General features: G+C 36.4%; 1 protein-coding gene across 1 annotated transcript in view; it reads right to left on the bottom strand.

Annotated features, from left to right (window-relative positions):
• Positions 1–1,024: 1,024 nt before the first annotated feature.
• Positions 1,025–27,193, bottom strand: part of Ddx10 (DEAD-box helicase 10) — a 115,129-nt gene continuing 88,960 nt past the window's right edge. Inside the window, exons 17-18 of the mRNA XM_048343792.1 lie at positions 14,687–14,829; positions 1,025–2,125 (exon numbers count right to left, since the gene is read on the bottom strand). Coding sequence (XP_048199749.1) covers positions 1,948–2,125; positions 14,687–14,829 — 321 coding nt within the window. The 3' untranslated portion in view covers positions 1,025–1,947. The remainder of the gene's footprint in view (positions 2,126–14,686; positions 14,830–27,193) is intronic.

Below are 27,193 nucleotides of genomic sequence, written 5' to 3'. Positions count from 1 at the left end.
GTATTCAAGGTCAGGAGCCTAATGAGAAAATTTCAAACTCTTCTGATTTACACCCCAAATTTCTATAAAATTTCATCTAGTTTTCATGTCCATTACTCACCTATAAAGGTGACAAAAAATGTGCTACAATGCATCTTTTAAAATTCTCTTGATTTATTCCTGTTTGCTTATTCACTCACTAAGCCAATTTATAGGGCAGTTGTTACATATGGCTCTGAGAATAACAGAATAATTAAACTATAGTCTCTTTTCTCCCAAGAAAACCATCATATAATGGGGAATAGGCTGAAAAGAACATGTCTGTAATGTCACATGACAAGCAGTGTAACAGAAGTAGTTCCCTGTAAAGATAAACTAGAGAATGTGGTAGGAAACACACAAGGACCATTTAGGAGATCTTCAGTGGCCTAGCTAAGTCCTGATTAGAATTTAAGTTCTGACTGAGGTGGAAGTTATGACAATAAAATAATAGGTAAAAGAGTCAGTAAGAGGAAGAACAAATGGAAGCAGTATGGCAAAGTGTGAAAAGGAAGAAGTTACCAAGTTTCTCCTTTTGATCTTTATAGCCTGTTAGTGTTACTCATAACACTGAATAGAAAGCATTTTTCAGAAGCAAATACAGAATAACTCAGAAGATATCCAAGTATAATGCTTATCAGTACTCTTCCTTGGAATCATGGGTGAAATTGTACCTACTGCTGAAAACTATTTTTGTTTGTGCATGGGGGAGGGAAATAGAAAACGGAAGGATGGTAAAAGAAGGTTACAAATCTATGTTAAAACCAGTTGTTTTGGGGCTGGGGATATAGCCTAGTGGCAAGAGTGCCTGCCTCGGATACATGAGGCCCTAGGTTCGATTCCCCAGCACCACATATACAGAAAAACGGCCAGAAGTGGCGCTGTGGCTCAAGTGGCGGAGTGCTAGCCTTGAGCGGGAAGAAGCCAGGGACAGTGCTCAGGCCCTGAGTCCAAGGCCCAGGACTGGCCAAAAAAAAAAAAAAAACCAGTTGTTTTGTGTCAAGGTACAAAATTTTTCAGCATATTCTTTCCCTTTGAAGAATCTGAGGGTTATTTGTCACAAGAAGGAGGCTCTATCTTGCTTTGTTTTGTTCCACATTATTGTTTCAGGGTCCAGGTAGGTACCTATAGCAGTTGCCGATGGAGCATGCATAGAACCCAAAGGCCCGTATGTGATCAGTAAGAGACCATGTCTGGTCGACAGTCCTGAGATTCAGGTCTTCTTAGATTTCCTAAATGGTCACGAGGTGAATCTGAAAGTTTTCCTGTTTCAGGGATTGGACATGCAATCTAATCTCAGAATGCTCCTGAAGGTGTTTTTATACCACGAGAGAGAAGAAAATGGTAATACTTGGTTTTATAGGAAGTATGTTTATTATTTATTGTTTATATTAAAAAATACTCATTCTTTCTTGGAGCTGATCGAGATATAAAATGAACATCAAAATTAGCTATTTGACAATAATATCAGAACTGTAGTACTGTACGCAAAACAGGAATTTCCAACAATGAAACAAGGGCTCTAGAACTTGCCACTAAAACAAAGAAAACAGGGACTGAGGATGTAGCTCAGTGGTAAGCACTTACCCAACATGCACAAGGTCTTAGGTACAGTCCCCATTACTACACAAACCAAGCCAAACAAACAAAGCAGTTCCAGTGACATGGGTTAGACACCCAAAGATAAGTTCTAACAGAGCACATGCTGAAAAATGAGCTTAGGAAGTTTTATATAACCCACCCTTATTCTGAGTATGTTCCTTGATGGTGCACAACAGAACCTATGAAAGGGGCTCAGAGGTCTCCTTCGGTGGATTCCTTCCAAGTGGAGAATGTGCCCTTTGGGAATGAGACATTCCCAACTATTTTCAGCTTCATGTCCACACAGTGATGTCCAGAGGTATAAGGTGCACACAGCACAGGAAGTATTTAACTTTGATTTTTAAGCAGATGCAACACCAGTTCTTCATCTTCTGCTAAGGAAAGGCCTGTATCCAAAGGCTCTGAGGATTCCCACTTGGCCTTCTTTCTATGATGACTTGTTGGTCCCGTGTCTTCTGCTTCATTATTGCTCCTTTTCTTCATTCCTTGCTGTTTCTTGGTATCACTGGTGGGAACAAATACAATGATGTAATTCACCAATAAACTCATTAGTATGAAATCAAACATTTCAATGGACAAAATAAGGAATAGCTTTTAAAGTAATATTATCTGAGAAGAAAGGAAACAGGACACACATAACATTCTTAAGTATCGTTCACCTCTGCCCCATCCAATCCCCGCAAAGACTAGAAAGCTCTGGATGTGTTATGTACAATCTGAAGACCGTGAGATACCTTTTAGCTGTATGTGGTTTTAGTTCGGTTGTTCTACTAGCCTTTAGTTACTAATTCGAATGTCCACTGTATTAATTTATAACAGATAATAAAGCAAGGCCCAAAACGCCAAATACAATTCCCAGGTTAAAACGCAAATATAATATTTTTATAGGGGGAGAGGAGTACTTTTTGTTCAGGGTCTTGTGCTTGGTAGGCAGGTACTCTACCACTTAAGCCACTCCCAAGCCCTCCAAATACATATTTATCCTTAACAAAACCAATATTATTGTAGGATTCGACACATATCTAGAATATAGACCATAAGAACAGGGGCTGGGAATATGGCCTAGTAGCAAGAGTGCTTGCCTTGTATACATGAAGCCCTGGGTTCGATTCCCCAGCACCACATATACAGAAAACTGCCAGAAGTGGCGCTGTGGCTCAAGTGGCAGAGTGCTAGCCTTGAGCAAAAAGAAGCCAGGGACAGTGCTCAGGCCCTGAGTCCAAGGTCCAGGACTGGCAAAAAAACAACAACAAAAAAAAACCCATACGAGCAAAGCTATTTTTTGAGAGGTGAAAAAAATCAGTTGAGAATCAGTAGACGAATGGATCAGGAAAATGTGGTACATATACACAATGGAATTTTATGCCTCTATCAGAAAGAATAACATTGCCCCATTTGTAAGGAAATGGAAGGACTTGGAAAAAATTATACTAAGTGAAGTGAGCCAGACCCAAAGAAACATGGACTCTATGGTCTCCCTTATTGGGAATAATTAGCACAGGTCTAGGCAAGTCACAGCAGAGGATCACAAGAGCCCAATAGCTATACCCTTATGATCACATAAGATGATGCTAAGTGAAATGAATGCCATTTTATGGAAATGATTGTTATATCACAGTTGTAACTACTTTCAACATCCCATGTGTATCTGTAGTTTCTACTGTTGATGATGTTCGTGTATCACCTTCTTGTGATTGTATCTACACTATCTCTGTAATCTTATCTGAGTGTATGGGAAACAGTGTGTACTGGTATTAGAATTAGGAAATTCAAAGGGAATATCAAAATTGAGAGACAAAGGGTAAAATAAGAGAAACAACAACAAAAGCAATACTTGCAAAACTGTTTGGTGTAAGTGAACTGAACACCTCAGGGGGGGAAAGGGGGAGGGGGGAGGGGGGTATGAGGGACAAGGTAACAAACAGTACAAGAAATGTATCCAATGCCTAACGTATGAAACTGTAACCTCTCTGTACATCAGTTTTATAATAAAAACTTTAAAAAAAAAAAAAGAAAAGAAAATGACTCAAGTGGTGGGGATGAAGCAAAATGGTAGCTAAGGGAGATTCTCCAGCAATTTCTCCCCACACACGTACCAAAGTACCAGCACACATGCTAAGGAAATCAGTGTTCACTTCAAAATATCTCATTATAGTAAACAGAGAGTTTTTGTGTAAGTCTGGTAATAACTACAGAGAAAAAAATTGTAACTGGAAAAACCCAAAATAAATAAGCAAGGAATAGACTGTACCCAATTAAGAGACAGAATGAATAGATGTAAGATTTTTTTTTTAAATCAAGTATATGTTGCTTATAAGATAGTCACTTCATCTCTAAGGACACACACAGACTGAAAGTGAATGAGTAATGTAAGATATTCCACAAAAATATAAATGGGAAGAAGGCAGAAGTAACCATGCTAATATTGAAGAAGTAAAGTTGAAGTCAAAATGTAGTAAAAAGAGACAAGAAGGTAATTATCATAAAGATAATCATAAAGAGCAGAATACAGCAAAAGGCTAGAGATACAGAGATAAGTCAGATAGATATAGGTACACTGACAGGTTAATGACCAGACTCAGTTTACATACACAGGATTCAAGCCAAGCTATGAATAATTCTGAATCTAACCTGAACAGCACAGGCTATTCAAAATAATGAGAGCTGACTTGCTTCAGTCAACATTTGGATGAAAATCACTGAAAGAAGCTGCAGAAAGACCACTGGCTCAACACCAAAGTAGTTAGAACTCAGCCAATCAACTAACATTTCCCAACCTAAGTTTTCTTTTCAAATATGGAGATAAGTAATTTAGAACTGTGAGAGTTGAATAAAAGCATATGAGAGAATAAAGCACTGCTTATTAGTTTGTGTCCTGCCTAGTCCCTCTCAAGCAAATTCTCGTACTGGCTGTATATAATAATCAGCAAAAAAGGAACAAATATTACTCTATATTGCAAGCAAATTTTTCAAGTTCCTATGGACTCCATTACTGTTTAGAAGATAGCCTGGATTATCATAGTGAATTGCCTGATCGGCATTCTCCACTTATGACCAGCTGGAAGCAAAACTGTAGATAATTCCTTTATTTACCTATCAGAAATGCCCGGCCATTCTCTTCCACAACTGGAAGACAAACTAGATGACACTGTGAGCTTATTTAAAACCACAAATGATTGCATTTTGAAAGTGCACCTGGAGAGATGAATATGAAAAAGTTCCCTGTGATGAGAATCCAATCAGAAAAGAAGTAATTTTTAATGCAAAAAGCCTTTTTAAGAAAGTATTGAGTCCTAATCTGCTTATGAGTACGGCCAATTCTGTGCCGATTCCACTGGGTTACAGTGCTGCCATCATTTATTAGGTGCAAGGTATCACTGGTTTTTGGCTTGCTGCACATCAAGTAAATCTTAGAACGACTCATCAAAAAGAACCTAATTAGTGGGCTCCAGTAATACATCCTTTTTAATGTGCTCATAAACACTACAGTCTCAGCAGGAAATGGGTGACTCAGATTTTTTTTAAGCTGGGAAATTAATATAGCCCAAACATTTTCAGAATATGAATGAGTTAAAATGCTTCATACTACTTTTATAGCAAATAATCTGTAGTCTAATTTAACAAATTATCAAATAACAGGATATGTATTCTATATAGTTCTCCATGGGAGGATGATACAATGAACCTAGAAAACAATAAGCTTCAGAAAAGCCTTGATACGGTCTTTTCTGACAAGGCCTCTTCCCAGTGGTGTGGGGCTGGAAAGCCTCTTCGTATTCATACACTGCTGGGTCAGGCAGAGAGGTTCTGACCCCCATCATCACTGGATCCAAGTAAAGAAAGGGATTTCACCAACAATTAACAGATGAATGCAGGCAATCTTCACTTCTAGTCTCTTGGACTTAAATTCTTTCCTGAATGTTCTAGAAGGGAATCTTGCAACTTGCAAGCAAGACTCCTACTAGGTGTCTACAGTGGCACATTACTGATGCTGTTTACCAATAAAGGAACCCTCTGAAGATAATGGGTACAACGAAAGAATGAAGATCCAACTCTGTCCTGATACTGGGGTAACGACTATAAGCTCCCTTTGTGAGTAAGCATCCTAACAAGGGGCTGAAGGGACCTCAAATGGACAACTAGGTAGTGGCCTGAAAGATGAGGTGGCCTCTGAGCTCCACATTCTATCTTCATATCAGGACTTCTGTGGAATGTAAAATGCCAACCTTTTCCTACACTCTGACAATGCATGAAGCCAAGTGTCCAGAAGGACAACATCCCTGCTCCACGTAGAGAGTACAGCGAATCAGTTGATAAGGCACATCTTAAAAGGCAAAAGCAGGCTCAGCTCAGAGCCCTGAAAGCCATCCTACTGCTGTGAAAACAAACAAAACCACAGAGAACTACTCATCTTTAATAATCCAAATGACAAAGACCTCATTAACAGTATCTGATTTGATTTATTTAAAAAGTGATCATAGAACAAAGTACAAGGACAAACATCATCATGTAGATAACACTGGGATGTGAACAAAATATTAAAGTCTTCATGTATCAAAAATTATTTTTATTTTTGTTTTCTTCATTTTCTTTTTTTATCAGCATACATTATTTATGGGAGGGATTTCACTGTGGCATTTCCATACACATTTGCAATTGTATTCCAATCAATTTCTCTCCCCTCTAAAAACCTCCCTTTCTAGAACAATTTCAACAGATTTCATTGTTCTACTTTCATACAACTTCAACTATATTCATTACTCAATATTCCTTCAGCTACATGAATTTTCTTTCATCCTCACTAGTCAAACCCCTTCCCTCTATTGCACAACCCTCCCCCGAAGTCTGTTTCTTTCCATATCCCCAATCTCTATTGATCAACAGCTTTCCCTGCCCCCAATCCCCACTGATCAACAGCAATTTATGCTGTTTTCATGCATAATTCTAATGTATTTCAACTTAGTTACCTTGTTCTTTTTCCCATTCCCCTTCTCCTCCTAAGGAGCCCCTTTAAGATTCACGTTCTATGTTTATTCACACATATAACTATATATTTAGGTGTAAATACGCATGCATGTGTCCCTGAATATGTATACTTTCAGGTCTACTTTCCTAGACCCAAAAGAATTGATTTTTTTAAAAACTGAATTTTAAAGTTATATTGTGCTCATGAACTACTTTGTTAAATGGCAATTCTTTTGTATAAAGATAATAAAAAATAAAATTTTAAATAGAATATATTTTCTTAATTCTCTAAGCACTAAGCCCCAAATTCTGCTAGTAATAGAACTTAAGTTTTCAATATATTTTTCTTCCTGGTTTCAGCATTTTAATTTTTTAGATATTTTTAGTTTCAATGCCATCTATGTTCAATCTATGAGCAACAAAGACAAACAAAGGTGAGCATTCATACGTGCCCTGCTAAAAGAACCTCTTTCCATCTGGGTCTGTCTTTGTGCTTCAAAACCCATCTCCAATCCTTCATCTTCCAATAGATATACCTAATCTGCCTTTTATTAGAAGGGACCTTTTGCCTCTGGATTCATATATCTTAAAATTGTTCATTACTAATTTAGCCCACAACGTTGCTACTACCTGACACTAATGTGATTTTTATTACCTACATATAATTTGACAGAACATTTCAAAATTTTAAAGGGAGCATGGTAGCAATTTCTTATCTGCTAATTTTCCCCAAAGAAATAATAATTAGGGAAATGTTCAAAGATTTAGCAAGAAGGAAATCCAAGAGAAAGCTGTTTGTCATCAAAAAGCTGGAAACTCCCAAGTTCAACTATTAATTAAGGATTCATTAAGTTATAAAACCAAAAATGAGATACTATATAGTTTCTACAAACAATATTAAAGTTTTTATTCATGTAAAAACTTCTATCAGTTTCACTTTCAGTAAGTTAAGTGACTACCATACAGTAATGACCCTATTGTGGTCATACCTGTGGTCATTATTCTCATTATATCTTGACAATAACTTTATGAGAAATATCTTCATTTGACTGAATTAGAAAAGTGAGAGAGACTACTTGTTCAAGGGGCACAATTTGTAAAAGAAATTAAGCTCACCTTCAGGTTTATCTAACTCTAAACCCTTTAATTTCCCCCACAATGCCACATAGTCTACCTTAATTTCATAAAACTCCCTAGTTCTCATATTGCAGTTTCTAATACTGGTAAGTATTCCAGAACTGCACACAGTGATGCATATGAGCAAGGCATTCAGAAGTTTCTTGGTTCACAGGACCTACCTCATGCAATTCATATTTTACATGTGCTAAGCAACTATTTATAATTCAGATGCTTCTAAGACCATCTTGCAGAACCAGACATTTAAATTTCTATGTATTGTGAAGAAAGTCAGAGAAGACAAATGGACTCTCTAATATATTTTCCACAATGAGGAAATCCCTAGGAGTTATTCTACTTGGTATTTTTATTCCCTCTCTGGTTCTTAGGAAGTTTTAGCTATTAGACTTACAGGTCTTGAGAGGGGTGGGGCAAATGACACGTCACAAATAATATTGAAACCTATCATGAGTAGAAATCTGTTTACTTTTAAACAACATCTTTTAAGTAAATGATGTTTGAGTTAAATCCGGTAAAAACAGATCACAATGTCACCTGTAACCTAAAAACCAAAGTTTCTAATCTGAGCCTGATAAATGTTTCCAGGGTTATGTGATAAGCCAGCAAGCTGGTCAAGGCATCACAGAAGTAAAAGAGCTGCTGGGAAAACCTGTTGACTTTTGCTGCATACAGTGCTCTTCAAAAATACAATGTGCTGATCAGTACACTTCCAAAGACACTAGGGGCAAGTAGTTTCATAATGAAGTAATAAAATAGCTAGTGAAATAATGGAGGATTCTCTAAGCTTAATTTGGGAAATGAGACTGCACAGCCAGTTTCATGGCGCTTCATTTTAGAGCTCCTAACCCAAGTAGGGCTGTGTGAGTTGGCATGTGTTAAAATGGGGTGAGGGGTGTCAATGTCACTGTACAATCTACTGGGAACTATAACAAAACCCACATCAAGGGGATGCTTGATAAAAGCACAACTCTTCAGTATAGAGAGCCTTGCAGATTTTTCACCTCCTAATTGTTGTGGGTTTTTTTTTTTACACACCTCTATCTTTTAACAAGAAAATAAGTCAAATGAAACTATAAGTGATTTTAACCTAAGGAAGCTGAGGGTGAGTGCCTAGAGATGGGAAACAGCAAATTTCCACTTACCCAGAAATCCTGGGGTGTCCTCCCACAACACACTGCTAAACTGGCTGTGGGAAGCCATTCATAAGAGTAAGGTCAGTATCTGAGTGCCTAGTTTGGGATTCAATTTGTATAAAACTTTCCTTGTATTTTTATCAAGAGATGTAGTTTGGACATTTTCCACTTAGTTTAAAGCTAATAAGAAATGATCGTTTAAAAAGTCCTTAGCAATCTTTTTACCTATTCTTAAGCACTGGCAGTTGGGTATTCAAATACATCTTGTCAGGCTTTTTTCCCTTCAAAATTTTAACTTACGAGACCATGACAACCATACTAATAAAGATTAATTACTGCAGTACATTCCATAAAAGCTGCTGTTTCTTTCTTGTGGTGAAGATGGCTACATACAGAAGCAGTAATGAGAAAGATCTCACTCTTAACATCTCTTTTCTAGTTGCTCAGAACTAAAAACAGATTCATAAAAACAATTTAGAAAAGAATGATTGGCTCAGAGTTCATTAAAAACATAAACTGTTAGAGATGAGGGAAAATCCTCTTAGACCAGAAAAGAGTGAGGACAGTGAGAAGAAAAGAAAAGGCACAAAGCTGCACATCTCACCAAACCCTGTACATATTTTTTTCCTATAAAATGTAGACACGTCTTTTAGGATTAGAACATAAATTTTCCAAATTTTGGTCATAAGCCTTTTGAAAAATCTGATGAGAAATCAGGACTCCTCTTCTCTAGACAGATACAGGGGAGTGTATATGCTGTAAGCATGCACACACCATAACTCTGCATATAATTTGAAGATAATATGAGATTGCCCTACAATTCATCCACAGAGTCCGGGCCAGAAATCCCTGGTCTGCAACAGTTTAAATGACACGACTATTTCTCCTTCGCACAGATGAAAAAATAAATTAAATACCTAAGTCAAATTAAGACTACACTTTTTCTTTTTTCTCATGGAGAACATTTTGTGCTCCCCGGAAACACATCAGCTTCCCTCTCAAACTACTTTCACTGATTAGTTTTCAATATTCAAGATCATCACCTACCCAAGCATGTCCCCAGTGTTGCAGCTATCTGGAATTAAGTCTTCCAGTTTTGCATTACTCTTCATTAGCCCTTCAAATGACTTCCGACGAGAAAGAAAACCCAGTCTTCAACAAACTTGCTCATTAAAGAATTACATATAATGAGAAAAGCAAAATAAAACCAAACAACAAGAACAAGGTTTCATTATATAATCCAGGCTGGCCTCAAAATCTCAATCCTCCTACTTCAGTCTCAAATTCTGGGAATGCACCGCTACTCCTTACTCCCAGGTGAGTATGTTTAATTCTTAATAAGTAGAAATTGGCTTAAGTAATGCAAAAAGTTCTTAATTCAAGGTTCTTAGCACCATATATAGAAGATCCTTAAAATTATTTTTAATCATTCAAGCAATATAACTATTTGATTCTTTGAATAAAAATCATTTATGAACCCAAAAGCAATTGCAGTTTCGAATAGTGTTTTCCCTCCAAAAAGTAAATGAGTCTTGAAATGCAGTGAAAACAGGAACACATAATTCTGTGTAGTTTTCAGCAGACAAATTATATTTATGTCACAAAGAGCTAGGGGTCTTGTCAAATTGTTTTATTTCTATTTTAATAATGATCATTACAAAAACAAGCTGTTTTTATTACTATAGCTTTGTAATAAGAGTTTGAAGTTTGGTATTGATAGTCCTCCAGCACTTTTTCCTGCTTAGGATTGTTTTGGCTATTTGGGGTCTTTTGTTCCATATGAATTTTTGGATTGTTTCCTCTATTTCTTTAAAAAATGGTATTGGGATACTGATGGGTATTGCATTGAATTTGAAGAGAGCCTTTGGCAGGATTACCATTTTCATAATGTCAATCCTCCCAATCCAGGAACTTGGAAGGTTTTTCTATTTCCTTAGTTCTGTTTTAATTTCCTTTTCCAGGTTTTTAAAGTTCTCATCAACAACAGATGCTGGCCAGAGATGTGGCCAAAAGTGAACCCTACTACACTGTTGGTGGGAATGTAAATTTGTTCAACCACCCTGGAAAGCAGCGTGGAAGCTCCTCAAAAGGCTAAACATAGAGCTCCCCTATGACCCAGCAACCCTGCTTTTGGGCATTTACCCCAAGGATTACAAAGCAAGATCACACTAAAACTACCAGCACACTATGTTTATCACAGCACAATTTACCATCACTAAAGTATGGAACCAATCCAGATGCCCCTCAATGGATCAAGAAAATGTGGTACATATACACAATGGAATTCTATGCATCTATTAGCAGGAATGGCATTGCCCCATTCGTGAGGAAATGGAAAGACTTGGGGGGAAAAAAAAATACTAAGTGAAATGAGCCAGTCCCAAAGAAACAAACTCTATGGTTTCACTCATTGGAAACAATTAGTACTTGTTTAGGATAGTCCTAGCAGAGGAGCACAACAGCAGAATAGCAATGTATATATGATCACATAAGATGATCCTAAGTGAAATGAAAAAGATTTGGAAATAAGTGGTTTATCTTTGATGTTGCTATTTCCAGTGTACTCTATGAAATTATGTCTTTTTCTTTTGTCATTCTTCCCCATGCTTTTACCCCTGTTGTCACTGTAACTGACTTTCTATGTCTCTTTATTGGAACTAAGGAAGGGGAACACCAAAATGGAAAGACAAAGGGTAAAAGGCAAACCAATGCAACTGTAACCCCTCTGTACATTACTTTGACAATAAAAAAAAAATTTTTTTAAAGGGGCTGGGAATATGGCCTAGTGGCAAGAGTGCTTGCCTCCTACACATGAAGCTTTCGGTTCAATTCCCCAGCACCACATATATGAAAAACAGCCAGAAGGGGCACTGTGGCTCAGGTGGCAGAGTGCTAGCCTTGAGCGGGAAGAAGCCAGGGACAGTGCTCAGGCCCTGAGTCCAAGGCCCAGGACTGGCCAAAAATAAATGAATGAATGAATGAATGAATAAATCCTGACATTATGCATAAAATTTTACATATATTAATTCCACTGTCCAAAAGAAGAGAGAGGTAAAAGCCACAAAGTGAAACTTGGCCTGCTCCAATATTTTAGATAAAGATGAAAAAATAGAGAACAAAGCAAGCTCTCCTTCTGTACTTTCTGTGAAAAACAACACATGAAATCCTAGAGCCTCAGATGGAGTCTATGTATCTGGCTCCAATTACTTATGTATTATGGGTAGATTACCTACTCCTGCCCCTCCTTTGCACAGATTGTTTTGCAGATAAAGTCAGCTATGCACAATAGTATTTTTAAGTTCCTTAGAAGGAACTCATCATTTGCATTGTTACTGGGACCACATGTGAACTTAAAGGAGTTGAATCGTGCACAACAGGATCTGTTTGGATCCTCAGCACTTGACAGAGACTCTGATTAATTCCACAGATGATTGAGAGTGATTTAAATTCTCCCTCAGCTTGCAGGCAGTTGAGAAGGAGGGCAAAGTCAAACTCTGGAACCATTGACCCCACATTCAGTCATTCACCACTAAATCTGGCTTTCTGTTGCCTATCTCCTACTGACAAAGTGTCTTTCCATGTAGAGAGACAAAAGTGTTACTCGTGCTGAATATTTATGAATGCCAACAAAGTTAAGAAAATACTGAAATACTGAAAGGAAACTTTAAAAGAAACTAGCTTGTGAAAGTTCAGCACTAACAGCTACTCTCAAACTGGTAGGACTGGTCCCTTAAGAACAAATTCATCTTTAAAAATACTACATTTTTTTATGCCTAGAGATGATATTCTGGGACAGTTACGTTGACCAAAGCTGGAGTGGGAGCTGTTGCTACAAAGGCTGAGTGAAGGCAACCAAGAACATAGCATATAAATGTATACACATGCTACAGGGACACTCTCAAGCTGGTATCACAGAACTTTAACATACTGTCATGTTTATAAGCAGAAAAGAAACGATGTAGCCAAATTGGAACAAAACAGAAAACATAGTGGAGTTGTTTCTGTAAATAGTAGCTTGGAGCAATTACTACTGTTAAAATTACTACTGTGTGAGCCCTTTTGAACACTTTCTTTATTCAAAACATACAGATCACTTCTTGTAGCTTACCCTAAATATAGTTGATGAATAACAAATAGGTTTTATCTTATATGCAAACTTCACTTGACTAATAGAGGCTGTGTTAAGAAGGACTGTTTAGGTTACATTGAAAGGAATATAGGCAAATCCTATCCTGTATGAAAGACAGGAGGCTTGAAGCTCCAATAAGATGCATCTGCAGCTAAAATGGTTCTCAGCTGTGGTTAGTTTAGATCCTCAAATCTATGTACCAAGGAGCTTCCTGAAGCAGGATGGATCTGTTTACTCCTAGAAATCAGTTTCTAAATATTAGGAGTATGACCGGAACCTAAATCTTTTAGCTCAAATGGTACATCCTATATATTTTCCTAAACCCTAATGAATGTACTTCTACTCATTGTTCTTTGGCAGTAGTAAAGCCAGTAAATTAAGTCTAGTAACTAGCATCTGAAAATACTACAAAACCAATGTATCCACTGCACAGTTGTCCGGTACCAGTACCAAGTACCTTGCAAGCATCACCTGGTAAGACTACATTTTGGAATAAGGGAAATTTCTCTATTACTAAACCATTTTTGTTTAAATGAGGAATAAATTTTTTTAATCATTTAAATGACTTAAATGAGGAATAACTCAATGTCTTCCTGTAACATTTTCTCCCAAGACAATAACCTTTCTGAGATTTGTTTCGTAATGCTGTTCTACTTGAAAAACAAATTTTTGGCTCTCTGTAGCTTATTTTTTTGCAATCTCAAGCTTCCTGGGTTCACATTTGAGGGGTTTCAGATTTGATCTTCCCTTCAGGTATAAGAACTTTACCTATTATTAGTATTTAATTTCTGCTCAATTGTTTAGAAGCTTCATGGAATTTAACATTCTTATCTTTTAAATGAGTACTATGTTAATATAATCTAACACAGAGTACTCTGAGGAAAAATGCTCAGAAAGTCATACCATTATTCAAATTCATCACATTTCACTTATTTTTGGCATACTGGCAAACAGATAATGATTAGAAAAGGAACAGGCTTTAAACTGAAAGAATCTGTTAAGTTATTTATATGAAAGTTTCCTTTTTTAAAAAATTATAAAAGTATAACTTCCCCCTCCTGAAATTCACAGATTATTTTTTAACAACATTCTTATCTGAGTCCAGTGCCAGTGATTCAAAATTAATCCTGACTCATTTTACATGTGTGTGTACATGCACGTGTGTGTGTGTGTATTTGTGTGTGTGTGGGTTCTGGGTCTCAAACTCAAGAGTCTGGGCCAGTCCCTGGGCTTTTGTTGCTCAAGGCTAGCACTCTACCACTTAAGCCACAGCTCGACTTCCTGGCATTTTGGTGGTTAATTGGAAATAAGTCTCAAGAACTTTCCTCACCAGGCTGGCTTCAAACCACAGTCCTCAGACCTCAGCTTGTGAGTAGGTAGGATTAAAGGTATGAGCCACCAGTGCTCTGCTTTATATGTACCCCGAATTCACCAAATACTTAAGCAAAAAGGACTCAGAACAACAGAGATGAGAAAAAATAAAATGCAACTCTCATAGTCATAACCTGTTAACATGGATTACAAAAGAAAAAGAGTTTTAATCTGTAAAATGATCAAAAGAGATATTAGCAGCAGGATTTTCTAGGATATTGAAAGCAAAATCTCTTTTAGTAATTTTTAAATACTGTTATTTGGGCTCATTAAAAGGTAATTCAGATAAATATTAAGTATGTACTTAAGAATACCAATGGTAACAACATACCTTATATTGTCTTCCATATATTCACTATCTGAGTCTTCGGAACTTCTGTGCTTATCTGGATCTGGAAGGGTGCTTGGATCAAATCCAACATCATCATCATCATCACTCCAATCCAGAAAGGCTTCTTCTTCTTCATCTTTGGCCTTAGAAAATACAAACAAATTGACGATTTAAAATGTCAGCTGATAAATAGGTTTTATGACAGACATAAAAAGAGTGTCTCTAACTGATATTCTCAATTAGAATACTTTTGTTTTGGTGAAGACCTGTGTGCCTTTCAGAATTACAGGCATTTGCAAGGGGAAAGAAATCTGTATCACTTCAAAAATAAAACAAGGTATGGTAAGATTCAGAAAGGAAATCTCTGGTTTTATGACCACAGTAGTCTAAATCTTTTTTTAAAAAATGAGAGCTGCCACAAGTTTATTCACTGTAAGCAATTTTCTGAATTCAAATGCAAATACAAATCCAAGAAGAACCTTGAGAAAGAGGAAAAACCGAAAACAAAGGAAACAGAAGTAATAATGCACGGGAGAGAGATGCATAAAGAAGGCAGGATCTATCTAGTTTCACGCAAGTAAGTAGATGGGCTACTTTTTGTTTCTGTACTTTAGTAGTTTACTTTTGACAAAGAATAAAGTACTGCAACAGCAAATATTACACATTATGTTATGAATTTCACTTCCTGGAAGATTAGCTTTGTTGCCTAGTAGATGAACTCAAGTAATGCTACTACATACATTTAAAAAATCTAAGTAATATAAAAATCTGGGTTCCTCTCAGTTACAATCTTTAGAATTCTTCTCCCAACCAAGTGAGAAGCACTTCAATGATTCTTTGACTTCAGATGATTAATGCTCTTCCCAGAAATTGATTCACAACTCAGAATAGCACAGCAATCAACTGCACATGCCACTATCAAAACCCTCTAAGTTTTTGAACAGCTCTCTCCAGATAAACTCTAAACATAACATAAGAAGGAAGAATAAGCATTAGTCACCACCACAAAAAATCTCCAGTGCCTCCCTGAGAAAGCTTCTAGGTAACTAAAAGTTGTCTAGAGGGCTGGGGATATGGCCTAGTGGCAAGAGTGCCTGTCTCATATACATGAGGCCCTGGGTTCGATTCCTCAGCACCACATATACAGAAAATGGCCAGAAGTGGCGCTGTGGCTCAAGTGGCAGAGTGCTAGCCTTGAGCAAAAAGAAGCCAGGGACAGTGCTCAGGCCCTGAGTCCAAGCCCCAGGACTGGCCAAAAAAAAAAAAAAAAGTTGTCTAGAAAACACAGCAGAAGAGGAAGGCATGAAAAGCTGCGGTATTTTCGTCATGACTGCAAGAGTCCAAACATACTTTGTTAATGTAAACAGATACTGCTAATAGGTAATAGTAAAACAAATCATATTAAAACAAAGAATTTTAAAATATAATTTGTAAATTAATTTAATAACTTACTATATGTTAACATATAAAACATTTTGTTGGAAAAAACAGCTGCCCATGCTGAAATTATAGAAAGTTGTTTTATAGAAAGTTTATTATATAAATGTGTTAAATGTCTGTCTTAAAGAAAGATAGCTAGCCTCTCGAATCTGCTTCTGCATGCCATCTGTTGCAATAGGTTGTTCTGCTTGAAATAAAAGAAAATCTAGCCCTTCACAGACAAGTAGTTGAGAAAGAGCAAAATTACTATATAGCCTTTTTAGATACTTGTAATTTTTTTAATATCCCAACAAACCCTAAGGAACCATAACTTCTTAAAGAGTAGTTGCAACATATAATCTAAAAGCACATAGATGGATTTTTGTAATACTTTCATTGTATTAAAATCTGTTAGCTGTACAAGTTTTTAATCAGTGAATGATTTTGGAACATCAGGCTATGGTGACTTAGGAAAGTCTCAATGGAATAAGGCAGATTCTCCTATGATCCACAAGCGTTAGCACATTTCATCATATTATACAATCCTTTTAAAAATCCTAATGGTTAATACTGCACAGAGGCACTAAAAAGGCCTTTTAACTATGCTTTTGGTAGCTGTAAGTAGAATGTAAACAGTATAGTAATATTCTATATACTTTGATTCTTCAACATCTGGTTAGACTGAATTTAGTGCACCTCTAAGATATATTTGGCTGAATTGCATTTGATTGCTCTATTGAGGACTCTAGATTCTACAATTATGGGGGAACAAGATCAAGGAAAAATCTCTGTGCTTTCTAACACCCAGCATGATACACGCATATCATACATATACATATGTACATATATATTTCTGATAGGCAACATACTGCAGCTTTGGCCATATATGAATCCAAGAAAGTAAGAGAAAATGCAGAATGATGAGATCCATACCCAAGGGGGAAGCAGGAAAATCCACACTAAGGCCACCTACTTATAGAATTAGTCCCTCAAAGCTAGTAGTGCTTACCCATGTTCCTCTCTGAACATTCTAAAACACTGAGACCATTTGATTGAAAGACTAAGAAAAGCTATATAAATAATACATGCAGTGAATACAGTCAAGAGTAATAGGCAAAGGGCTAGCACATGAATATTCAAAGCATCAAAGAACAAATTCCAGATTTGGAAGGATCTTCACCTTTTAGAATATTAATTTGACAACTGTTTGATACACTCTGACTTTGGCCTGAAGAATATAATCTGAAATACAACATGCCAGTGAAAGCCTCTGATTCAGCATTTTAACCTTAAGACTGTGAGCAAAATGAAATTTCTCCTAAGACTACCTTGCATAAAAATCATTGTTCTTCCTAAACTGCTTACTCTCACGTGCTTACTAATATAGAAATATCTCAATGAACTCTATAGGATACTGATAGTATTAGGATTTTATAGCAAGCTAGTAAGTAATGGTACATCCCTTTGGTAGTCATCTTGGATTTTCATTGTATAAGAGACTAAGTGAAATTATAAAAAATACAAGTCCAACTTGGGATCCAGTAGCTCAGGCCTGAAATCCTAGCAAAAATCTGAGGATCATGGTTAGAAAAGTCCAGGAGACTCTAATCTCCAGTTAACCACCAAAAAGCTGGAAGTAGAGGTGTGGCAGAACTCTAGGTTTGAGCAGGAAAAAGCTCAGGGACAGCTTCATGTTCACCTCTATAATATGAACATTGAAATCTACTGTTCAAGGTTGTTGAAAATATTCAGTTTGGTAATCTTGACAAAATAAATTTAAAAAATTAAAAAAATAAATGAACCTTAAAATATCTTAATGCCTTTTGCGTATTCACAATTAATTAGTAGAGTATAAAGAACAAACTATAAAATGTATAGACTAGGAATTCTCAAAGCGAGATTCCTTAACCCAATAAAACAATGTAAAAGACACATAGTATTCATACATACCTACATGGGAGAAGAGGACAGCTATGACTTTCAATAGGTTATGAGCCGCCTCCCACTTCCCAGTCAAGGACTACTGATTTTACGACTGGATTTCTTAGGGCTAAACTAGTAATAAAAGCACATCTTTCTTTTTTGTTTTTTTGGTTTTTTTTTGCCAGTCCTAGGACTTGAACTTGGGGCCTGGACACTGTCCCTGAGCCTCTCTGTGCTCCAGGCTAGTTCCCTATCACTTAAGCCACGGGGCCACTTCTGGCTTTTTCTGTTTATATGGTACTGAAGAATTGAACCCAGGGCTTAATGCATGCTAGGCAAGCACTCTACCACTAAGTCAAATTCCCAGCCAAGAGCACATGTTTATAATTACACAGTTCTGAGTTTTGAGAAGATCATTTGTCTCTGAAAGCCTCAAATATGACTTAGGTTTTACCTGCCTAGTGACACATGCCATTTCTCTCAATTGGTTCAAGATGATGACATACCAAAACATATAACTAACACCTTAAAAGTATTATTTGTTTGTTTGTTTTGAGAGTTTTGTTTTGTTTTTGACCAATCCTGGGGCTTGGACTCAGGGCCTGAGCACTGTCCCTGGCTTCTTTTTGCTCAAAGCTAGCACTCTGCCACTTGAGCCACAGCGCCACTTCTGGCCATTTTCTGTATATGTGGTCCTGAGGAATTGAACCCAGGGCTTCATGTATACAAGGCAAGCACTCTTGCCACTAGGCCATATCCCCAGCCCCTTAAAACTATTATTTCTAATGGTAAAAATTCCTAGCATTTCATGAAGTAGTTCATAAAGTAGTCATGGAATGAGTAAAATTATGTATCTCTCTGATATGTGGCTTTATTTTCAATCCTGGCCACAACTGTTATATCTTAGGGGAAGAAGAAAAACCATTATGGAGTTAGTTAAGATCTAGCTTTGGAGTAATAAAACACCGACAAGATGAATTGTTAGTCATCTCCATGTTTGGTTTTACAACATGCTTTATGGTTTGTTCCACCAATTCATTATTTCTCCAGGTGAGAGCCCGCATCCAATCCCTCTCAGCCACAGAAAACTGTTCTTTGCAGACTAAAACTGGCTCTTGTTTGGTAAAAACAAAGAAATAGCAATTTAAAACCAGAAAAGAGCCCAGGCTTGACAAATGCATACAAATTAATCTAGTAAAATGTGAAAATCCATTAACTACATGGCCACAAAAGGCAGAAACGTCAAATAAAGGAAAAATATTCCTACAAATGTTAAAATTACATGACATCATATCGTCCAAGGAAACAATGCCATTTCACTATCAATGAATGAAATATCATTGACAGAACATTTCAAACCAGGAAACGTTTTAGACACGCCTTACTTCTGCAGGGACCACCCTGCCCTAATTGCAAGTCTCTTGAATAGGGATATTTCCAGCTGGCTAGTTTTAAATAAATTATCCTTTTTGTTTTAAGCCAAATAATTTTCTTCTTATTCCTGACCATCTTTTTGCTCAACAATATCTGAAGGAAAATGGAGGAGGATAAAGTAAGCACTTCTAAATTAAAAACTATTTGACTGCAGAAAAACAATAATCAGTTCTTCACGAAGTTCATCATACAAGACGACAATACTTATATGCGCAAGAAGAGTGAAAATATATCCAACAAAAAAGTGTGCATATAAAAAGCATAATTTATGTTAGCCAAAAATTAGAAAACCTCAAATGCCCTACAAATAAGCATACAAATAAAATATGGGCTATCCATACAATGGAGTATTAGTCATCAATTCAAGAAATAAAGAAAAAATTCAACAATAATAATTTAAAAAGAAATGAAGTAATGACAAATGTTACAGCATGGATGAACCTTGAAGTCCATACATCAAGTATAAAAGTCAAAAAATGACCACCTATTAGATGAATCCATTTATATGAAATTTCCATAATAGGCAGCTCAAAGAGACAGAAGGCAGAATAGCAACTGCCAAAAAGAATATGTCACTGGAATTAAGAAGAGTTGGTGAACCCTGGCTCTCTTCTGGGGATAATATGACCAAAAATAAAAACAAAAACTCCTGAAATTAGATAGTGGTGATGGTAACACAACATTAATATATAAAAGCCACTGATAATCCAACCACTTGTTAGAAAATCTAATAGTTTGATCTTGAAGGATATCCTACCCTAAGATAAACCAAGGTGTGTGGTCTGCACAGACTTAATGAAAGCTAAGTCCCAAGGGGCAACAGTGGCTCAAGCCCGTAACCCTAGCTACTCAGGAGGGCAAGATCTGAGGATTACAGTTCAAAGCCAACCCAGGCAGGAAAGTTGGTGACATTCATTTATAATTAAGCGCCAAAAAAGCTGGAAGTGGAGCCATGGCTCAAGTGGTAGAGCACTAGCCTTGAGCAAGAAAGCTCAAGGACAACACCCAGACCATGAATTCAAGCCCCAGGACTGGCGGGGGGTGGGGGGGAGGAGGTTAAGTCCTTTATTACCACAAAAAGACCACTCCATATTACTAAACTGAGAAAGATAACACTATCTAAGCTACAACCCTGCCAAAGGGAGAGGAGGAGGGTTATTATATAATACACATATACTCTGTGTGTGTGTATGTGTGTGTGTGTGTGTGTGTGTGTGTGTGTGTGTGTGTTCGTTTTGTAAGATTTTCCCAGATTGCTTTATCTCAGGTATCAGGCTTATCATAATAATTACACAGTGATTACTCATCTTTAATTTTCATCTAGTGGTTCCTAATCATTGAACTAGTCTATGTACAAAGGTGATCAACTTATGATAACAAAGTTTAATGCCCTCCTTATCTTGAGGAGGATAATACCCTTAAATATTTGCTCACAACTATTCAGAGCTTTCTTTCTAGAGCATCACAGTATTAAACCTATTTTTGACACCATAAAATTCTGTGTGTACAATGCGCGTGGCACAGCCCAAGGTTAAAAAGCACTTCAAAAGTCTTAAATTAAGGGAAATTTAAAGCAGTTAATGCAAATGGTTTAGTTAAAAGAAAACAAAAAGATACCTTAAAGCTCATCTATAAATACAGTAGTAGCAACAAAAATAAGACTTAGGTTTTGTTCTAGGTGAATGGAGAAAACAATGTAAAAAATACTTTAGAGGAGAAAAAATCAAGATCAATTTTAGAAAGACTTCAAAATAGCATGGGAAAAAAAAAAGCTCCTCCTAGAAATACTACATTGGAAAGAGCTTTAAGTCCTTTAAAAACTGGTTCTGTATCAGTCAAGTGTGTAGGCCAAATGATCCTAGTTTTCAGTACTTTGCTGTTTAAAACTCTTCAGATTTATAGAACCAACATTATATGAAATGGGGAAAAACAAAACATTTCCTCTGTAAGTCAGGAGAGAGATGAAGGAATCTACTCTCTCTACTCCTCTTCAATATGCTGTTTGAATACCTAGCCAGAGTAATATGACAAGAGAAGAATTATAAGGGATACAAGTAGAAATTAAATTATCCCTATTTGTAGATAACATAATCCTGCATCTAAAAGACCCTAAAGACTCCATCAAAACACTCTGAAATCTGATAAACACTTTGGGCAATGTAGCAAGACACAAAAACAACATTCAAAATCATTCATTTTCCTGTATACCAAAAGTGAACAGATGGAGAAAAAAAATCAGAAAAACAATCCCATTCAAAATATACTTTTTTCAAAAATCTAATAATAAATTTAACTGACAGCAAGAGGGCCTCCACAATATAAACTATAAAGTACCAAAGAAGAAAACTGAAAGAGACAGTAGTATGGATCCAGAGAATTAAAATTGTAATTAACCAATGAATTAACAGAATTAACCACTGAAAATGGTTACAATACTGAAAGTAACCTACAGATTAATTGCAATCCCATCAAAACTCTAATGTCATTCTTCACAGAAGCAGAAAAATAATCCAAAAATTAGTATGCATGAATAAAAGACTCCTAACAGCCAAAACAATACGGAGCAAAAAAGAATGTGTAGCACTTAGTTATGGCAGCTTAAATGGACTAATGAAAAATGTAAAGAAAGTATTTTGTCTGGTGGAATGTTAATGGAAGATAATCTCAAAAATTCCACTAGTTACAAAATTGCCTTCAATTGCTAGCGAGCTTTTTTTCTTTAAACATTTTGTCTTTGAGTTGAAAACACAATTATACCTATAAATCTGGTCTTGGTAAGTATATGGAGCTACAGAACATTTTGACATGGGCACCTTGAAATGAGGGACATTTTGAAAAGGCTAATTCAAAGTAACCATGTCAGAATGACCCCCTAAGAATGCAAAATCAATTCTTTCACTATCAAGAATTATATGCAAAGAAAATACTTATTCTATTCCTGTCACCTATCCACAGCTTGTGAGAATGGCTAGATTCGAGTCAAAATTACTTATTAGATCATAATTAGCTAATAAGAACAATTGAAAATAACAGAATTCCATCTTTTTGATACTTTAGCACTGTGCCTGTATCAGAACTACCAATTTAGATGATATGTAGCCATGTATCACTAAAAACTCCCCAAACCTACCTGATTTTGGTCTGTGATTTTTTTTTATTGCTAAGAGCAATTCAAAAGTTTAATTTCAGATTTATGAATGCAGTTCTACTTCAGACATTTGAAAAAAAAAAAAAGATTGTATGCCAAACTACATATCGTTGGAAGAATGGAAGTCACTGATCAATGTCAATGTTAAGACTTAGGAAATTCGTGTGTGTGTGTGTGTGTGTGTGTGTGTGTGTGTGTGTGTGTGTGTGTAATTATTCAATTCCTAATTCTAGCTAATGCCAAATGTGGAACTTTAAGCAAACTATAGCAAAAGCAGAAGTATTTTACTTTAGTAACTACTCTCAATTTGTATGTCAGTAAGTTCAAGTTTAGTAAAGTTTCAAAATTATAAAAACCAAGTGTTTCTCTTAAATGTCTAAGTTTCTTGCACAAATCAAACATGTTTTTGGCAACCAATGACAAAGAAAATCATTTACCATAACAGTTCATGCCAGAATGAACATAATAGAGTCTTCAAGACAGAGAATCTTATGATAAAATCCTGCTACATACTCTCATCTGCAGGAAGCAAAGTCAAACGCTACAGAAAGTTTTGTTACAGGACTTAATAGGCTATTGTGGGAAACAAAAAATTATTTTCAAATAATCATATTTTCATTTCAAAAGAAAAATTAGATTTTCTTTTTAGGGAAAGAAAGTAAGAAAAGAGAGAACTAGTATAAAGACTTGAGTGAAAAAATAAATAGCCAACAGAAAGGGATAAAAAAGACACAAAAACTTTGTTTCATATCAGTAATCAATTATACAATTTTATATGTAATCTAAAACTAATCATACTAATTAGTCCTTAGAAAGAGGATGTTTTAGTATAATTCGGCTTAGTTTTACTTCCAGGGAAAAATAAGCAAAAAATATGAACCAATTTTCATTTAATAACCTTTTAAAAGAATCTCCATATTTGGGATGAAAAAGTTGATATAGTGTAGTTAATTTTTTTAAGTCTTGTCCTTTATATAACTCTAATACAGCTAGTTTTGAATGATAATATGGAGGTTCAAAGGTATTGGTATTTTGGTTATTTTTATATACTAGTATTTTGTCTTAGAAATTGTCTTCAAATAAGGAGAGCAAAAACAAAACAAAAAACCTTTATCTTCCTGCTTCTGAAAACACATGAGATAGAAAAGAAAAAGAAAGAAATCATAAAGGCACAAAGGGAAGTAAGATAAGGAAAAAGAAACTAGCCTCATCCAGCTGTGTTTTAATAAACTTTCTTGATGTAAATTTATTCTCTGAGCTGTTTCATTTCAAACAATCAGAATTCTTCCAATTCTGAAAAACTGCAATAAATGGCGAAACAAATGGGATCCATGCTATTTTTCTCAAATATGAAGACAAAAATTCCCTAAGCGAAGGAGGCAAGATCTCCACAGTGAATAGCCAGGTTAATCCAGGTTCACAAACTTAAGTTATGAAACACAGAGCTACCACATATTAATGTAGACAGTGCAAATTTACCTTCCAAGGGCACCTCCCCCATTCTCCAAGTCAATCATATTCGTAGTGATACAATAAATACCTAACAGAATAATCTATACAACCATTTTAGAAGGTCAATATTCTTTACAGTAACTATCTTATAACAAGGCCCTTGGTCTTGATTAACTTAAATTTCTTCAAATTGTGGTTGACATGAATGTAAAAGATTTCTGAAATCTTACCAGGTCCCTATTTTCTCTACTGTCTTTAAAAGTATGACACATGAGGGGGTTTTGTTGTTGTTGTGATGTTTTCTTTGCTGTTGTTAGTCATGGGTTAGTCAGGACCTGGATGCTATCTCTTAATAGTTATGCTCAAGACTACCACTCTACCACTTGGAGCCACAGCACCACTTCCAGTTTTTAAGTGGCTAATTGGAAACAAAAGAGTCTCATGGTGACTTTTCTGCCCTGGTTGGCTTCAAATGGTAATCCTTAGATCTCAGCCTCCTGAGTAGCTAGGATTACAGGCATCAGCCACCAGTGCCCGGCTTGACAACAGTTTTGATTAATTTACTATAACTTATTCATCCAGAAAAATGTCTAGAGTTAGAGCACAAAAGCAAAGAAACAATGCTGACTTTCAAAGAATCAAAAAAAATAAAGCCACCACATAATTTATATTCAAATTTGTACCATGCTTTCACTGAAAAGTCTTTTGAAAAGTACAGTGTATAAAAGGAGCCACAAAACAATAGTTACAAGCAACTTTCCACAAAAAGGACTTACATTTCAGTTATGGAGAAAAGCAAACTTACAAAAGTATTAAAGTTTTGAATGTCCCAAAATATTAAGTTTATTAAAACATATAACAGGTTGTGACATATTTTTTTTCTCTGTGTTTATAGGTACCTCTTTAAGGAACCTGAGAAATGATGGGAATGTTGGGAAGTAACTGGACTAACCATTATTGAACCAAGTATTTCCTTCATAAAGAGGACTCTTGATTTTTGTTTGGACATAACAAGCAATGATGGCAACACAAACTGAAATCTCTCCAAAATACCAGAATGAGGTCTGCCATGTTTTAACATTTACATTCTGGTTATTGGTGTCATTTCTATAATAAAAATCAAGACAAGTACAATTCCTTTCTTTTGAATAAGTGTGGAAAGAAAGGTAACTAATTTGTGAAGAAGCCCTTCATTGTCAAAGGTTAACAAGTGCTCCAAAAACGCTATCTTGCTTATTGTTCTTAATAATTCTAGAGCTTAAGTACTACTAGCCCCATATTAAGGATGGGGGGGGGGAACAGGCTCAGATAGTTTAAGAAAGGTGTTCTTGATCAAATAGTTAATAAATGAGTGGATTTTAATCCAGGACAGAACGAGTTTAAAGTCAATGATGTTTTCCATTTCTAAGCATTTTCTGAACTGAATAAAAGAACCATTTCTCTGTAATTATGCCTCTTGGTTCATGGATCCACAGTCCTCTCACCATTGGTTCTGGTGATGTGGAAGACAGGACAAAGAGGTTTGGGGTCAGTGAACATACCTAGTACATAATCTGTATAACTTTAGATTCCTTATTCAATGAGGGAAAATAACAACTGTCAAATATAACATTATTGACAAGAAACGGGACCTAAAAGGATATAAAGGCTACTCTTAATGAGTCAACTCACCAAAAGCAGCATAAAATGGATCAGAATCTGTAATTATACCTTTTTAGTGCTGATGCAACTTGGGTCTGGAGTGTTCTCCCTAGTTTAATGTGTTAAAGGCTAGGCAGAAACTTCAGGAGGCAGGGCCTAGCAGAAGGAAGTGAGGTCTTTGGCATAGTGCCCTTAACAGAGGATATTGGGACCCTGACCTCTCTCTTGTCTGTATCCCAGCCACTATCAGGTACACAGCCTCTCCTGTCACGCCACACACTCCTCTCCTGTCATGCCACCCAAAGCAAGAGTCAACCATGGACTGAAATCTTTAAAATCTTTAAAATCTACAAAATGCCAGTTTCCACTCTTCTCAGATACTTGGCTCAGTAACAGAAACACTCTCTAACACATTCATTGAGCAGATTTATTAAACTCATTCTATTGCGTGCCCAATGGAGAAGTTGAGCTCAAATGGGAGACTATATACCTATCCTGCACAGGGCTCTGGGTTCAATCACCAACACCAAAGGGGAAAACAAAAACTATCATATGTTTTAACTGTTTACATCAGTAAGAAACTGTTAGGTATTAGTAACTTTTTATGACTCTATCTAATATTTAATGATTCAGAGGCTCTGTAACCTTCTTCTACAAAACCTGTCAAATAGGACATCACAGGGTTTTTTTGTTGGTTTGTTTTTAGCCAGTCATGGGCCTTAGACTCAGGGCCTGAGCACTGTCCCTGGCTTCTTTTTGCTCAAGGATAGCACTCTGCCACTTGAGCCACAGCGCCACTTCTGGCCATTTCCTATATATGTGGTGCTGGGGAATGGAACCCAGGGCTTCATGTATACGAGGCAAGCACTCTTGCCACTAGGCCATATCCCCAGCCCTGACATCACAGGTTTATGGATAACATTACACAATCAGAGGCAACTATCAGCTTTAGCTGTGCTGTCAGCTTCCCTGAGGCTAATGAGCTGTGGATCAACCATAAGAAAATAAATAAGGAAATAAATATCTCCTAGAAATTAACCACTTATCCTTACCACATTCATTGTCTACCTGTAAATCCTACAAATACAACAGTATTACGTAACCACCTTCATGGAAAGAATAGTAGTAGACACTAACCAACACAGTTTAGACACTGTTGCTATTGTAGTTAATAGCAACATCTGGCAGGATGTTAGATGTACATTCTCGCCGTGTACAGATCTTCCCTCCTTTTTAAACTGTTCCCTTAGACACTACCTGTTATTTATTCTGGATGACCACTACAATATCGCAGGCACTACTGTGCATCTGTGCACTGCGCAAAGCAGCAGCTGTGAGAGGCATTTGGATGACAGCTTTAACACTAGAACAACAAATCTCTTGCTGAGAGACCCTTCTGAGTTTACAGCCCCTGAAATGTTCTTCCATGATGACAAGAAAAGGGCTACAGGGAGTTCTGAAAATGGGATTAGAAGTACCTGCAATCTTTC

This window comes from Perognathus longimembris, chromosome 3 (genome assembly GCF_023159225.1).
Source record: "Perognathus longimembris pacificus isolate PPM17 chromosome 3, ASM2315922v1, whole genome shotgun sequence".
Classification (NCBI taxonomy): domain Eukaryota; kingdom Metazoa; phylum Chordata; class Mammalia; order Rodentia; family Heteromyidae; genus Perognathus; species Perognathus longimembris.
This window is presented reverse-complemented; position numbering and strand designations above follow the sequence as displayed.